A 15671-nucleotide genomic window follows, 5' to 3' on the forward strand; every position below is an offset into this window, starting at 1 on the left:
ACCATAACTCCTTCCAGGACAGCCAGAATGGATGGATCATCAGTTAAGCTTCACAGACCATATTGCTACAATGACCCGGTCCTGCAGATTTGCCCTATACAACATTAGGAAGATTAGACTCTTCCTGTCAGAGCAAGCCACCCAACTTCTTGTCCAAGCTCTTGTTCTCTCCAGACTGGACTATTGTAATGCTCTCCTGACGGGCCTTCCAGCATGTACTATCAAGCCTCTACAACTGATCCTGAATTCAGCAGCGAGGGTTGTCTTCAATGAGCCAAAAAAAGCTCACGTTACTCCTCTCCTCATCAGGTTACACTGGCTACCAGTAGCCACTCGCATCAAATTCAAGGTACTGATGCTTGCCTACAGGACGACCACTGGCATGGCACCGATATACCTAAACTCACTAGTTCAAACTTTTGCGCCCTCCAGAAGCTTGCATTCTGCAAGTGAACGGCGCCTTGTGGAGCCATCCCAAAGAGGTTCAAAATCACTCTCACGAACCTTTTCCTGGACTGTGCCCGGCTGGTGGAATGACCTCCCAATCTCAATTCGAACACCCGAGTCTTTTCTCATTTTCAAAAAACATCTAAAGACTCATCTTTTTTGCCAGCACTTGACCAACTAATTCTAGCACTTACCTTTTTCTTTTCTTGTCTATCCTATTCTTGAAAAAAACAAACAAACAAAAAACCTTGCTACGAGTTCTGTGCTAGACTAACTGAGACTTGTCATGGCTGTTGTGTACTGTTGTTGTTTTCTCGTTGGTCTGATAACTTCTATTGTTCTCATTTGTAAGTCGCTTTGGATAAACACGTCTGCTAAATGATTCAATGTAAATGTAAATGTAAGATAAGAAACTCCATAAACCACCTGAAGCAAAATATCATAATTGAAAGTAATTTGATCATTGTCATTGACAGGACTTTTATTTGCATAGTGACATGACTCTTATTTGTATAGTAAAGCCATTAGGAGTGATGAAAGAGCGTGACTCTGATGCTGTGTGCATCTGAAATAAGGTGACTGCTTGTTGCTGCAGCTGTATAAATACAGTTTTGTAAACGCTACTGCTTATATTCTTATTATTACTTTGGAGATTGTTTTGTTGATTTATTCCAAATAAATACAGTATACAGGTGCATCTCAATAAATTAGAATGTTGTGGAAAAGTTCATTTATTTCAGTAATTCAACTCAAATTGTGAAACTCGTGTATTAAATAAATTCAATGCACACAGACTGAAGTAGTTTAAGTCTTTGGTTCTTTTAGTTGTGATGATTTTGGCTCACATTTAACAAAAAACCATCTCAACAAATTAGAATACTTCATAAGCATAAACATTTTTAGTGAATTGTTGGCCTTCTGGAAAGTATGTTCATTTACTGTTCATGTACTCAATACTTGGTAGGGCCTCCTTTTGCTTTAATTACTGCCTCAGTTCGGCGTGGCATGGAGGTGATCAGTTTGTGGCACTGCTGCCTAAATGAACTTTTCCACGACATTCTAATTTATTGAGAATGCACCTGTATGTATAGTGTATATAGTATGTATGGCCCATGTGTGCCCCTTGTCTTTAATCCAGTTTTGGGCCACTTCAGGGCCGTCATTCTTTGCGGCACTTGGGCCGATTGTCTGGGCAAGAAAACATTTGCTATGTGGACTGTATTTGCTATCCCCTTACCATAACCCTACCCCTAAACTCACCCTTCAAACAAAACTTTCTGCATTTTTTGATTTTCAAAATACTTCATTCATATTGCATTCCCATGTATTTGTGCCCATCTCTGTTTATATTTTATCAAACATACTGGAATACTCAACTTGTTTGGTGTCATATTTTAGAGACATGAGAAAAGTCAACAGAGTTAAGAAAGCAGAGATCCAGAAAAACAAGTTCCCGTTCGTCATTTAATTTTCATAATGCTTAGTAAATTTTCCCCCAGTCTAATCAGGAAACCCATTTCAGCTATATAAGTCCTTCCTCAATAACATTTACACACTGTATTCAAGTTTCTAGTGCATTTCGTAAGAGGAGAATCCCCAGTGACTGCTGAATCCTGAACTAACAAGATAAGGTTGTCTATTTAATTACTGTCACTTGATATTGATCATGTATTATCCTTACTTCACTTATATAAATGAATTTTGGTTATGAACAGATTAAAAGCAACAAACTGTGTTGCGGAGCAATGAAGGTTTATCAGGGCGTCCTGCTACTCTTCTGCTGCCAGTTCCTTCACACTCTGGGTAAACAATGTTTTTGTATTTTTAAAATTCATATTTTAAAGTCTCTGTATTTGCAATCACTGATTAATTTGCACCATGTTTTCACAGCTTTAGACTGTACTGTGATTGATGGTAACCTGAAGCAGATAGATGCTGGATCTGGTTCAGTGGTTGGAGTGAACAATCTTAATGAGATATTCATCCTGATTGATAATGTCTTCACAAAGATCAGTGGGTCTCTAAAGCACTTCAGTGTTGGTCCTGCTGGTCAGCTGGGGGTTAATACAGCGAACAACATCTTTAAGTATCAGAGTGGCGGTTTCATTCAGTTTCCAGGTGAAGAATTACAGAGAAAATTTTTTTAACCAGACAAGTTTAAGCAGTCATGAATTTACATGTTGTAAAATATCCAAAGTCCCAAAGACATCATCTTATTATGGTTATGGACTAATCTTTCATCCAACTGTTGACTGTGGTGTTAGGGCTTCTCAAACAGGTGGATGCTGGAGGTGATCAGATCATTGCAGGTGTCAATATGTATGATGACATATACTGTTTAAATATGGATGCTAACAACAAATGGCCATCCAGTAACACTCCTTGGGTTCAACTTAATGGAAAGCTGAAGTACTACAGCTGTGGTCCATACAGCTGTTGGGGAGTGAACAGCATTGATCAAATCTTCATCATGAAGGTAATGTCACAATGTTAAATACAAGAGCTTTAATACACCAGGTTTTTATAAAGTAGATATCATGCAAAGGTTTGAGCTTCTGACAAAACTGAAGACACTAGGGAAAAAGCAGCAAAATCATTTTCTTGATGTGACTGTATGATGACTGGATTGTCTCTTTTGGTCTTGTGCAGGATGTGTCGTCTAATGTCTGTTCTGGGTCCGGCAGCTTCATTAATATTCCTGGACTTCTGTCCATGATTGAAGTAGCAACTGATGGCAGTGTCTTTGGTGTCAACTCTCAAGGAAACTTATACCAAAGGTAAGCTGAACAGTCATAATATTACAAGTTTTATGAACAAAATGATTAACTTGTCAAGCACAATTTAAAATTTTTTTAATAGAAACCAAATGCTGCATTCAAGAAGACATCATCTTTGTCTGTTGCAGAACCGGAGTCACTCGCTCCAAACCCGATGGCACAGACTGGATCTCAATGGTTGCCTGTCCCAATGGCCACAAGCATGTGAGCTTTGACCTGGGAGTGCTGTGGGTCGTGTGTGTTGATGGCTCCATCCGTAAATGTACTTTATAATCTATCACTGCAGCAAGAGGAGCTCAATCACTAACAGAAACCTCAAAGTAATCAGTCAAAGTGATTGTAATCAGTTATTATTAACAGAAAACTAATGGCTTGACTGTACTTTCTTTTCTTCTCTTTTTCTTGCCGTTGAACCAATAAAGCATTATGAAAGCATCTCTCATTAGTGTTGTGTTTCTTTTGTGTATTATTTGGTTCTGTGGAAAAGTTTCAAATGATACACAGCACAACCATGGCAAATGGACACTATTAAATTTTTTTTAATTTTTTCAGATTGTTCATGTCTTATTTCTAATGTCCGATTAGAATTTTAATACATGTTTGTCTATCTATTAATCTAATGTATAGCCTGTGTTTTTAGAGATTTTAATACAAAATGTTGTGTTAGATCCCGCTGACGTGAGGAATGTTGGCTTCAATCACTTTAGCAGATCCTGTCAAAGATACCCTCTGATATCCAAAACCAGTTAACACTGCATTTTCTCTGACATACTGGTTATGAATTGACTTTCCTATTAAACAAGAGGGAAAACCAACCAGAAGAAGAACAGGAAACAGGAGATGAAATGATGGTAAAAATGATTGTGCATCTTTCTCAGCAATTTCAAAAACTTTTACTTTTCCAAAGTAAAAGGATTGGAAAATTACTGCTTCACAACATCATCCTGTAACATTAAAATCCTTGAAATGGAGAAATTCTCCAGCTTACAGTAAGAGTGAATCATGTAAAATTATTCAACTGAGTGTATATATATATATATATATATATATATATATACACACATACAGAAAAATGAAAAAGGGTGTACAGTTAAAATATATAAAATTAAGTACACGAGCCAGTGCTTTCACCCTTGAAGCTGCACACAGAGACACACACACACACAAAAACACACACACACACACACACACACACACACACACACACACACACACACACACACACACACACACACACACACACACACACACACAAATTGCATTGAAGAATCCTTAGATCCTTCAGAACTTGACAAGAACTGAAAACATCTCAGGTTACGCATGCAACTATGGTTCCCTGTGAATAGGGAACGAGACGCTGCATTCCCTAGGGGGCGCTATGGGGAATACCTTCAGTATGACCAGTGTCTCAAGCTTGAATATAAAATGACAATGAACTTGACACTGGCAGGTGGCAGCCTATGACGTAACTAATGGAGTGACTGCGGGAATAAAAGGGCAGCTGTGGCATACTTCATTCACTTCTTTGTCTGAAGGAGACGCAGGCAGGAATGCCCGAAGCATGCAAAGGTACACAGCGCCTCGTTCCCTATTCCCAGAGAACCATGGTTACATGCATAACCTGAGGCGTTCCCTTTCGAAAGCGAACTCCACACTGCGTCCCTTAGGGAGCGCTATTGGAAATGGAATACCCACGCCGCCATGCTCAGTCAAATTCTCAGAGGAACATCATCCCTAAGGCCCCAGCAATAACCTCTGCGGCCAGAGCCTGAGCTACAAAGCATATTACAGGCAGGCTCAAAAGCTCGGCCAACAAAATAGACCAGAGCTCCTAAAAACAGAGGTTTCAACAAGGCCAACCATGTTCCAGAGCCCTGCCAAGTGGAGGCCGCAATATAAAAACACCTAATAACACTCCACAGTAAGATTAGTAGCTAAGGAGGATCCCAGAGAGTCTATACCTAGCACACCAATCTACTCTCCAGCCAAAGATATTGAGCTCTAAGAGTGGAGGTCTCAGTATAACAACTCTCTAAAGCGAGAGATGACCTGACTACACTCAATGCCAGAAACAGTAGCGAAGCTCATTAGAACAGGAGTTTCAACCAGGGGCTTGAGCATCAGTTAATTCAGAGACGTTCCCTTGAGGATTTATGGATATGAGTTAGCAAATCTTTAGCCATCCACTAGGGGGCAATCTGACTCCCTCTGCTAGTCAGCAGTTAGAGCAGAGTTGGCTCCAGTATCAGTCATGCTTATTGACAGTGTAAGATGATTTACGGTTAGTTGTGTCAGATTGGCATGTTGTTATCCCAGAAACACGCTCACCCATTACATTGTATCAGGTAAACTGGTTATATATTTATGTTTCAGTATAATTAAGCACGCTATGTAAACCCTAAACCCTTTTAAGGTGGGTTTCAGCCCACTATCTGTCACCTTAGCCCCCCAAAACGATCTTACCAATCAGGCCAGTGCTGCTTCCTCAAGAAAGTTTTTCATTCCCACGTGTTTTAAAGGATTAGTTCACCCAAAAATGCTCACCCCCGAGGAATCCTAGGTGTATATGACTTTCTTTCAGATGAATTTAGTCTGAGTTATATAAAAAATTGTCTATGATCTTTCAAGCTCTATCATTGCAATCAGTGGGTGTTGCATTGCTTCAGTCCAAAAGAAATGAAATAAAAAGCGCCCTTCCATTAAAAAAGTGTTTCACATGGGGAGTCCCTCTGGTGTGGTGGATCCAGCCTTGACAAGTCAGCACCCTAAAGTTGTAGTCTTGCAATTCTACACAATATTCTCTTCCACTCTCCTATTGCTGTTCTTTTAAACTTTTCAACTGATTATGATGGCCATAGAGAATCTGCTCAAATTAGGTTGAACTCTTTGTCCTGCCTCTGTCATTCCACACACAAGAACATGGTCTATCACAGTAACTCTGATTTCATCTGAAATAAGTGTTCTTGGTCTTGCTCTTCCTCGTCCTCCTCTTCCTCCACCTCTATACACACTCTACCTTACCGCTCAGATTGATGGATGCACCCATGCCATGTGTGCACTTTGAACTGGCTTATATTTTGTACATTCACATATTTAGAAACAAGTATGAACAGTTTAATGACAACCATGTTGCAGTTGTGCTTAACTTTTGCTTTCTTGTGTTTAGGGTTTTGCATCACAAGTTTATCACGGTGCAAACTTCGTTTTAGTGAGTGAGAATGTGTTAAGAGTTTTGCAAAATAGTGCATGAGATCTGCAAACAGTGTCTAAACTGCCTGAACTTGTTTAAGGTTTTGAAGAAAGAGTGATTTATTTGATTGGTTGGTTTAGGCTATTGAGAATTTGGTTCAGAGAATGGGGTTTAGTGTCTTAACATATGTGAAAAACTGTAACATGTTGATTCCTTTTTTACATTTATCTATTATTTTCTTTATGTGCCTGTTTTTATGCGGGCAGTCGTGGCCTAATGGTTAGAGAGTTGGACTTGTATCCCGAAGGTTGTGGGTTTGAGTCTCAGGTCCAGCAGAGATTGTAGGTGGGGGGAGTGAATAACCAGCGCTCTCTTGAGACCCTTGAGCAAGGCACCGAACCCCCAGCTGCTCCCTGGGTGTGTGTGTGTTCACTACTGTGTGTGTGCACTAGGATGGGTTAAAAACAGACACCTCACTCACTCAAAAATCTAATTACTGATACTTCTACTGTTTTTATAGAGCCCACAAATAAACTTATTTGTGGGCTCCTGTTCTTTTTGGAGAAACAGATAACTTGTGACATTTTGAAACCCCAGTGTATATAGGAATTTTCCCATGCCTTGTCCTTCCTTAAAAAATATGTCATTAATCATTATGTTAAAAAAAAAAATGGGGCTACAGACACTGCCTTGAGAAGTGCCATTATCTACAATGTATATATTTGAATAACATGATCTGAGCTTGACTTGTATTGTTCGATTAAATAGGAAATCCATTATCCAACTGACCCTTCGCAGGGAGTTTGATTGACAGGTGATCTGACCAAACGTAACGCATAATCTGATAAACAAACCAGACAGAAGATTAGATTAAAATCAGTGGACTTGAACTTTAAAAATGGTGTATATTGACGTCTTTCCGCAGTTGAAGCAAGATAGGCCTACCTGTTTCATTTCATGCTATAACTAGTAAAGAGGAAGAGATGATCAGTTCACATGCCGTGATCTGTGACGACACATTAAAAGCCACAAAACGGTATTTATTGTTAGAATTTCTTAAAAAATTTAACAATTTGAAAGCTGAGGCTTTGTTTCAAGTAACCTGCTCTGTAGACGTGTTGTCAGTGTCCTCTATTTTCTCCGCAATGTATTTGAGAACATGTTGTGTGGCGTGAGAGTGCCATGGCTTGTCGGACATTGCAACAGTAATGAAGGGGTGTGGGTCTTTGCGAAATGTCAATTACATAACCTTCCTTTAACATCCATTTTATTCAATTTAGCCAAAAAAAGTCCTTCCTTCTACAAAATAAAACAATATAAATATTGTATAAGGCTCCTAACACTTCTGTATTCATAAATACTTTTCTGATTCTAAGTTTATGATAGAATCAGTTGTATTGCGACCTTTTCTTAAACTGTTTTGATGTGACCATAAACAACTTTTAATTTCTGTAATGTAACTAAGTCTAGCTGTAACCGTTCTATCCATTATTTTACATAAGTTGGATGTTAGTTAGTGCAATTAGTTTATAGTAATAGTCTTTCCCGGGCTAACTATTGGAACAATTACTTTATGTTTCCAGAAATAAAGAAGCTTTGATGCCCATTTATTTAGAAGATGTAATATGATATTCAATGATTCAATGATTATCGAACCTGTCAACACCTGTTTGAGTTCATGCAAGATAAAATATTCATTCAGAGTACATTCAGAAGACCTTCTTGCTATTTCCATGTACACTGATATGAATCTTCACAAATGCTTTTGCCAACACCTCTGCATTTTTGCTGTGAAGTGTTACATATTTGCCTTTTATTACAGGTATATTTCTATAGATTTTAACCCATCCCATTTTCCTAATCATGCCTCATAATTCACTTATTGCATATCTACTCTTTCACCAATTCTGTTGCAGAATTGTTTCCAATAGTTTCTTTTAGCAGATCTAATAATTACTTTTCTAACCACTGCCTGAGATCTGTTTTGAGCGATTACATCCTGAAAGGAATAGGTTTTATTTACCTTCCTAAATGCTCTGTTTTTAATTAAGATTACCTTACTGTATTTCTCTGGCTACAAATTTTCCCTTTTCTTTCCCCTGAGCTTTTCCCAATTACCTCTTCAGCTGTACTACAAAGGATTTCATTCATTGTCTTGTTTACCTTGTCAGTTTGCTCTATATAATTTTCCATTCCTAACATAGTCTAATGTTTTAAATTTTCACCTGGGAATATTTTGTTTCATACATTGTTCTGCTTCAATACCTATTACACACATGATAGTGTAATGATCTCTACCTATTGTAGTTTGATCAAGCTCTTCCCATTTGCATTGTCTAGCCGAACTTTGAGAGATATCTGCTGCTGACTGATGACCTCATGCAACATCTATCCTTGTTGCTTTTCCATTATTTCAGTACACTAGAAAATTGCCATCTTTCCACATTTCTTTTCTAGATAAAAAGTTGCAATTAATTTTTTTATTTTTTCATGCTGTGGTGGAAACAGGCTTCCAGTCGGATCAGTTGTGTTTTTATTGAAGGTTTTTTTTCCCTAATTGAGCTACCAATCAGTTTCTTAAATCAAAGTGTTACTTGTAGCCTAGTCTCGTGTATCCAGATCTTCAGGCTGGTGGCAGAATGGCAGAACATCTGTGGAAGCCAGTCCATTATACACAAAAACATTTTATGATTGTGGTTCATTCTACAGTAATTGTTGCCTACCATGTCAGGGCAATTTTACTTTTCATAAATATTAAATATATTAATAATAATAATAATAATAATAATAATAATAATAATAATTCTATATACTTTACTATAATATATTATAGTACTTTATTATATTATTATATTGTTGTCATGATTATTAAATGCTGCTTTTTATTTTTTACAAGGACAGTATGTATTTTTTACAATGTAAGATATATCTTTTAATGTGCTACAATATATATTTTTAATATTGAGTGCTGGGGGTGTGACTTGTGGGCGTGGCTTGGGGTGTGGTCAGATTTTCCTTCTTTTTTGTCTCTAGCTGATCACATGCCAGCTTTTGGTCATGTGCAGAATGTGTCTACTAATGTCTGTTCTGGGTCTGGCGAATTTGAGACTATTTCTGGACTTCTGTCCATGATTGAAGTAGCAACTGATGGCAGTGTGTTTGGTGTCAACTATCAAGGGAACTTATACCAAAGGTAAGCTGAACAGGCATAATAGTTACAAATTTGTATCAATAAAATGACTTGTCATGCAATTTTTTTTATGTAAATCAAATTCAGCATTCAAGAAACCTTCATTTTTGTTAATAGGGCTTGGGCGCCGCGTTGCATTCTGGGACGTGGCGGCCATGTTGATGGTGAATGTAAACATACAGCAAGTCGAACGAGAAGAAACAGAGTTGGGAGAAAGAAAAAATATGTTAAAATCGCGAAAAGGTTGTGGGATTTACAGGGATACGCTAAGTAGGGATGCCAGGGATCGGTATGTGGACAAAATCGGCACTATTAACGGTTTGGATCAATATGAAAATCCCAACAAAGAGTGGAGCACCGACGACGAGTTGCTGCCGCACTTTTGCATTACAGATATCTTCGGCTAACTTGTTTGTTTTGTGAGCGCCTACACTTCAGAACAGTTCCGAAGCTACAAGTCATTGGAGTCTCATGTGCAGTTCACAAATGGATGGGTTAGGGAGCTGCAGATCATAAAGCCGGCAAACAGTATACAGTAATCCGGACAAAGGTAAACTGCACTCCGCCTAGTTGCTAGTAACCGTTAGTGCTAACAACCATTCACATGTACTTTTAACTAACTTATGTGTTTCAAAAGTTTAGTTAGTAGCTGTCAACCCTCCCGTTTTTTTTCCGGGGTTCTCATGTATTTGAGCTCTTTTCCCCGCTGTCTTCCCGTTGTAGTATTTTCCTGTAAAATATCCCGTTAGCCCTTCCATCGGACCTGTCAGTCTCTGTGCTGTTGTCCTGTTGCTACTTAGTTGCCCTTCCAGCAAAACAGATATTTTCAAACCATCGTTTTGCTTAACGTTACTTGAAAGCAACCTTAGCGTGATATTGGCCTTTTTAAGATAACGGCGTGGTTGTTGTGAGAGCACGATTTCACACCAATGTAAGCAAAGTCACGTTAGACATAGCTTCACAATCTCGCTTAGTTAATGCAGCAGTTTTGTAGTACGAATTTTTGCTGTCAGCAGAGGGACAGCAACAGAAAGATGAATGTAGAAATTTTCCGTTTTTTTGGATGAGTAGCCCAGGAAATTTCACTTATTTGCAGTGTTTACTTGAGCTATATAAATTAATATTCAGATATTATACCTCACTTGGTCTCCGTGGTCGCGCCTCCAAGCAGGAAAGCAGTGGCAAGTTAATCCATTTTTTTTTCAAAGGGCGATTATGTGTTGCGCTATTACACCCCACAATACAGCAACGGTTTACCATGGTTGAAATAGATTTTTAATTAATCAAATTAAGACACACGGCTGAGGGGGAGTATGTCTAAACACTGCGCAGTAGTCCGAGTAGCAGTAAAGGAGGCCATCAGCATGGCGGCCACGCCAAGTAATGACGTCACGACGCCCAAGCCCTATTGCAGAGCTGGCATCACTCGCTCCAATGCTGCTGGCGTAAGGTGGATCCAAATAATTGCCTGTCCCGATAGCCACCAGCATGTGTGTTGACGGCTCCATCCGTAAATGTACTTTATAATCTGTCAGCAACAGAGGAGCTCAATAATCAATTATACCTGATTCTCTTTTTCTTGCTGTTGCACCAATAAAGCATTATGAAAGCATCCCATCACTGATGTGTCTTAGCACCCCCCTTAGCACCGATAGAGAAAACATTCTGGCGCCGTTCTTGTCGTCAGCTTCAGTGTTGCAGATGGTAAAACCTGTGTCATGTGCATTTTGACGCAATCGACCTGGGTTCGAATCTGCCTAATGTGAACTTATTTCTCCCTTTTTAAATTACATCAGAAATGCATTTATTTTCAATGAAAATGAAGGGGGAAAAAATCAAAAAGTTAAAAATAAAGTATTGGGTAGGATTAGGGTAGGTGTGGGAGGGGTTTATTGTCCCAATAAGGTGGCATCCATTTAATATTTTGAATTAAAATTACAATTTACACTAAGTTATTATTGCATACTGTTTTATAATGTACTACAATACTGAGGTGCAGATATTGCCACTACTTGCAATAAGTAGTATAAATAGCAGAAAATCCTGCTATTTTAACATAGTGTATTAGAATCTGTAGCTATTTGCACTTAGTGTAAAAAACATCTATCGCTAAGAAAATGTGCTATTTTCATTGAGTGTCAATAGCATCTATCGCTATTTAAACTTATATTAGTGCAAATAGCCGCGCCTTTTTTTCTGCTGCGTCGAAAGCTCTAAAATGCAGAATTGCATTCCAAGGCAGGAAGGCATGTCCAAATCCAAATTCTGCTTTACTTCCTGTCTCCGGAGGTACCTTCTTCTGATCGAATTTTGAAGGCAGCATGTATCCTTCGCCATCTTTAATCGATCAGAAGAATTCGTCACAAAATTGAAACTACAAAACATGATAACCTTGTTTGAAATCATTAATATCATGTTTTGTAGTTTCAATTTTGTGACGAATGTCAAACTTAAATTTAACTTACATTTTTTCCTTTGTCTTTTAATTTTTATTTTATAATGAATATGTTGAGGAGAGAGTAAACCAGTTACCTACACAATGTGTGATTTACGTGAATAAAATCTGTCAACATATTATGTTTGAAAGGTTGTTTTCTCTGTTATTATTATCGATAAGCATGATATGGCAATATAAAATTGATAATACATCACAATTTTGCTTTTTCAGCAGCTGTTCAACATTTGTATCCTTATACAAATTGTTGTCAGAATTTATTAAATTATTGTTACAATAATTTATACATATTTGCATATTATTATAAAAAGTGTATTTAAGAAGTTCTCACTTTTAGTTGCTTATTGGCATGCCTATTATTACTGACATATTGTCTGTTTATTAGTAATTATAAAGCTTTTATTCTACGTACATGACATCTACTTCCTAAATAAATAAACTTAACTACCTTACTTACAATTAATAAGCATTTTATCAGGAGTTTATTGAGACAAAAGTCGTAGTTAATGGTTTGTTAATAGCGAGATTTGGACCTTAAAATATAGGGTGACCAAATGCTCAACATAAGATTGGTCCCTCTGTATAACTGTGCCCCCCAGTTAAAAAATTCTTAGAATCGCCCCTGCTCGACTCCGAAGCGAAAAACTAGTCCACACTAGACCATTTTTATGCTCACGCTGTGATCAGCGGCAGCTGGATGCAATCATCGCATGCCAATGTCAGCTGGCTCGTTTAGCTCATACTTGAAGTAGATGGGTCTCTCAAAACGAAATCCCAATTTACTGGTCACCGACGTGACTCGTAGTGAGACTGGAAGGGCTATATAAGCTCTCCCTCAACAACATTTACACACATGCTGAATACAGGTTTCTAGTGCGTCTCATAAGAGAAGACTCCCCAGTGACTGCTGAATCCTGCACTAACAAGGTAAGTTGTCTATTTAATTCAGGGGTGCCCAAACTCGGTCCTGGAGGGCCGGTGGCCTGCAGAGTTTAGCTCTACCTTGCTCCAACACAGCTGCCTGGAAGTTTCTAGTATGCCGTAAGAGCTTGATTAGCTGGTTCAGGTGTGTCTAAATGGGGTTGGAGCTAAACTCTTCAGGACACCGGCCCTTTAGGACTGAGATTGGGCATCCCTGATTTAATTATTGTTACTGTGATTGATCATGTTTTGTCCATACTTCACTTATATAAATGAATGAATTCTGGTTATAAACAGACTAAAAGCAACAAACTGTATTGTGGAGCAATGAAGGTTTATCAGAGCGTCCTGCTACTCTTCTGCTGCCAGTTCCTTCACACGCTGGGTAAACAATGTTTTTGTTTTGGCTTATTTTTATTTAAAAATAAGTTCTAAAAAAATTATTCCATATTAAAGTCTCTGTATTTGCAATCATTTATATTATGTTTTCACAGCTTTAGACTGTACTGTGATTGATGGTAACCTGAAGCAGATAGATGCTGGATCTGGTTCAGTGGTTGGAGTGAACAATCTTAATGAGACATTCGTCCTGATTGATAATGTCTTCACAAAGATCAGTGGGTCTCTAAAGCACTTCAGTGTTGGTCCTGCTGGTCAGCTGGGGGTTAATACAGCAAACAACATCTTTAAGTATCAGAGTGGCGGTTTCGTTCAGCTTGCAGGTGAAGAGTTAGAGAACAAAATTAAGACAAAAGACAAGTTTAAGCAGTCATAAAATAGCCGAAGTCCCGAAGACCTCTTATTGTGGTTCTTATTAAACAGACTAATCTTTCATCCAGCTGTTGATTGTGTTAGGGCTTCTCAAACAGGTGGATGCTGGTGGTGATCAGATCATTGCAGGTGTCAATATGTATGATGACATATACTGTTTAAATATGGATGCTAACAACAAATGGCCATCCAGTAACACTCCTTGGGTTCAACTTAATGGAAAGCTGAAGTACTACAGCTGTGGTCCATACAGCTGTTGGGGAGTGAACAGCAATGACCAAATCTTCATCATGAAGGTAATGTCACAATGTTAAATACAAGAGCTTTAGTACACCAGGTTTTTATAAAGTAGATATCATGCAAGGGTTTGAGTTTCTGACAAAACTGAAGACACTAGGGAGAAAGCAGCAAACTCATTTTCTTGATGTGACTGTATGATGACTGGATTGTGTCTTTTGGTCTTGTGCAGGATGTGTCATCTAATGTCTGTTCTGGGTCCGGCAGCTTCATTAATATTCCTGGACTTCTGTCCATGATTGAAGTAGCAACTGATGGCAGTGTCTTTGGTGTCAACTCTCAAGGAAACTTATACCAAAGGTAAGCTGAGTAGTCCTAATATAAGTTAAGGACCAAATGATCGGCTTGTCAAGTGCTGTGGGTTTTTTTTTTTTTTTTTTTTTTTTTTTTTTTGTTACAGAACTGGAGTCACTCGCTCCAAACCCGATGGCACAGACTGGATCTCAATGGTTGCCTGTCCCAATGGCCACAAGCATGTGAGCTTTGACCTGGGAGTGCTGTGGCTCGTGTGTGTTGATGGCTCCATCCGTAAATGTATTTTGACTGACTAATTCCAGTCCCTTTCAGATTTTTGTTAATCTGATGTAATCCTTATTAACAGAAAACTAAAAGCCTGATTTATACTTTTCTTCTTTCTTGCTGCTGAACCAATAAAGCAAGTCAAGTCACTTTTTTCACATCACTATATAGCACATGTGACTTGGTGAGTGAAATTTTTGGGAGTGTGCTCCAGAAATTGCAGAAACTATTTACATCTAACCATACAGATGATAATGTGCAATATACATATAGTCAGTACACATAGTGTACTATTAGACATACTTACGGTTAGCACTACACATTACAGTCGTGGCCAAAAGTTTTGATAATTACATAAATATTGGAAAAGTTGCTGCTTCAGTTTTTATAATAGCAATTTGCATATACTCCAGAATGTTATGAAGAGTGATCAGATTAATTGCATAGTCCTCTTTTGCCATGAAAATTAACTTAATCCCAAAAAAACCTTTCCACTGCATTCCATTGCTGTCATTAAAGGACCTGCTGAGATAATTTCAGTAATCATATTGTTAACTCAGGTGAGAATGTTGACGAGCACAAGGCTGGAGATCATTATGTCAGGCTGATTGGGTTAGAATGGCAGACTTGACATGTTAAAAAGAAGGGTGATGCTTGAAATCATTGTTCTTCCATTGTTAACCATGGTGACCTGCAAAGAAACGCGTGCAGCCATCATTGCGTTGCATAAAAATGGCTTCACAGGCAAGGATATTGTGGCTACTACGATTGCACCTAAATCAACAATTTATAGGTTCATCAAGAACTTCAAGGAAAGAGGTTCAATTCTTGTAAAGAAGGCTTCAGGGCGTCCAAGAAAGTCCATCAAGTGCCAGGATCGTCTCCTAAAGAGGATTCAGCTGCGGGATCGGAGTGCCACCAGTGCAGAGCTTGCTCAGGAATGGCAGCAGGCAGGTGTGAGCGCATCTGCACGCACAGTGAGGCGAAGACTTTTGGAAGATGGCCTGGTGTCAAGAAGGGCAGCAAAGAAGCCACTTCTCTCCAAAAAAAACATCAGGGACAGATTGATCTTCTGCAGAAAGTATAGTGAATGGACTGCTGAGG

At 38.5% G+C, this 15671-nt stretch overlaps 2 protein-coding genes across 3 annotated transcripts; both read left to right on the forward strand.

The window, feature by feature from the left end:
- The first annotated feature begins 1969 nt into the window (after nt 1-1969).
- LOC109101521 (fish-egg lectin-like) lies at nt 1970-14730 on the forward strand. Of its 2 annotated transcripts, XM_042764816.1 has the most exons (7): nt 1970-2078; nt 2163-2250; nt 2338-2565; nt 2712-2923; nt 3097-3224; nt 3353-3492; nt 14593-14730. In XM_042764816.1, exons 2-7 carry the CDS (start codon nt 2193-2195, stop codon nt 14634-14636), a joined length of 810 nt encoding a protein of 269 aa, XP_042620750.1. In that variant the 5' UTR covers nt 1970-2078; nt 2163-2192; the 3' UTR covers nt 14637-14730. The 2 variants fall into 2 exon arrangements, with proteins under 2 accessions (XP_042620750.1, XP_018970428.1); XM_019114883.2 differs by lacking the exon at nt 14593-14730 and having other exon boundaries at nt 1971-2078; nt 3353-3659.
- On the forward strand, nt 12826-14730 carry LOC109101845 (fish-egg lectin). The gene is made up of 6 exons (XM_019115226.2): nt 12826-12986; nt 13278-13365; nt 13475-13702; nt 13836-14047; nt 14221-14348; nt 14449-14730. Exons 2-6 carry the CDS (start codon nt 13308-13310, stop codon nt 14597-14599), a joined length of 777 nt encoding a protein of 258 aa, XP_018970771.2. The 5' UTR covers nt 12826-12986; nt 13278-13307; the 3' UTR covers nt 14600-14730.
- Nucleotides 14731-15671: the final 941 nt, after the last annotated feature.

This window comes from Cyprinus carpio, chromosome A10 (genome assembly GCF_018340385.1).
Source record: "Cyprinus carpio isolate SPL01 chromosome A10, ASM1834038v1, whole genome shotgun sequence".
Taxonomy (NCBI): domain Eukaryota; kingdom Metazoa; phylum Chordata; class Actinopteri; order Cypriniformes; family Cyprinidae; genus Cyprinus; species Cyprinus carpio.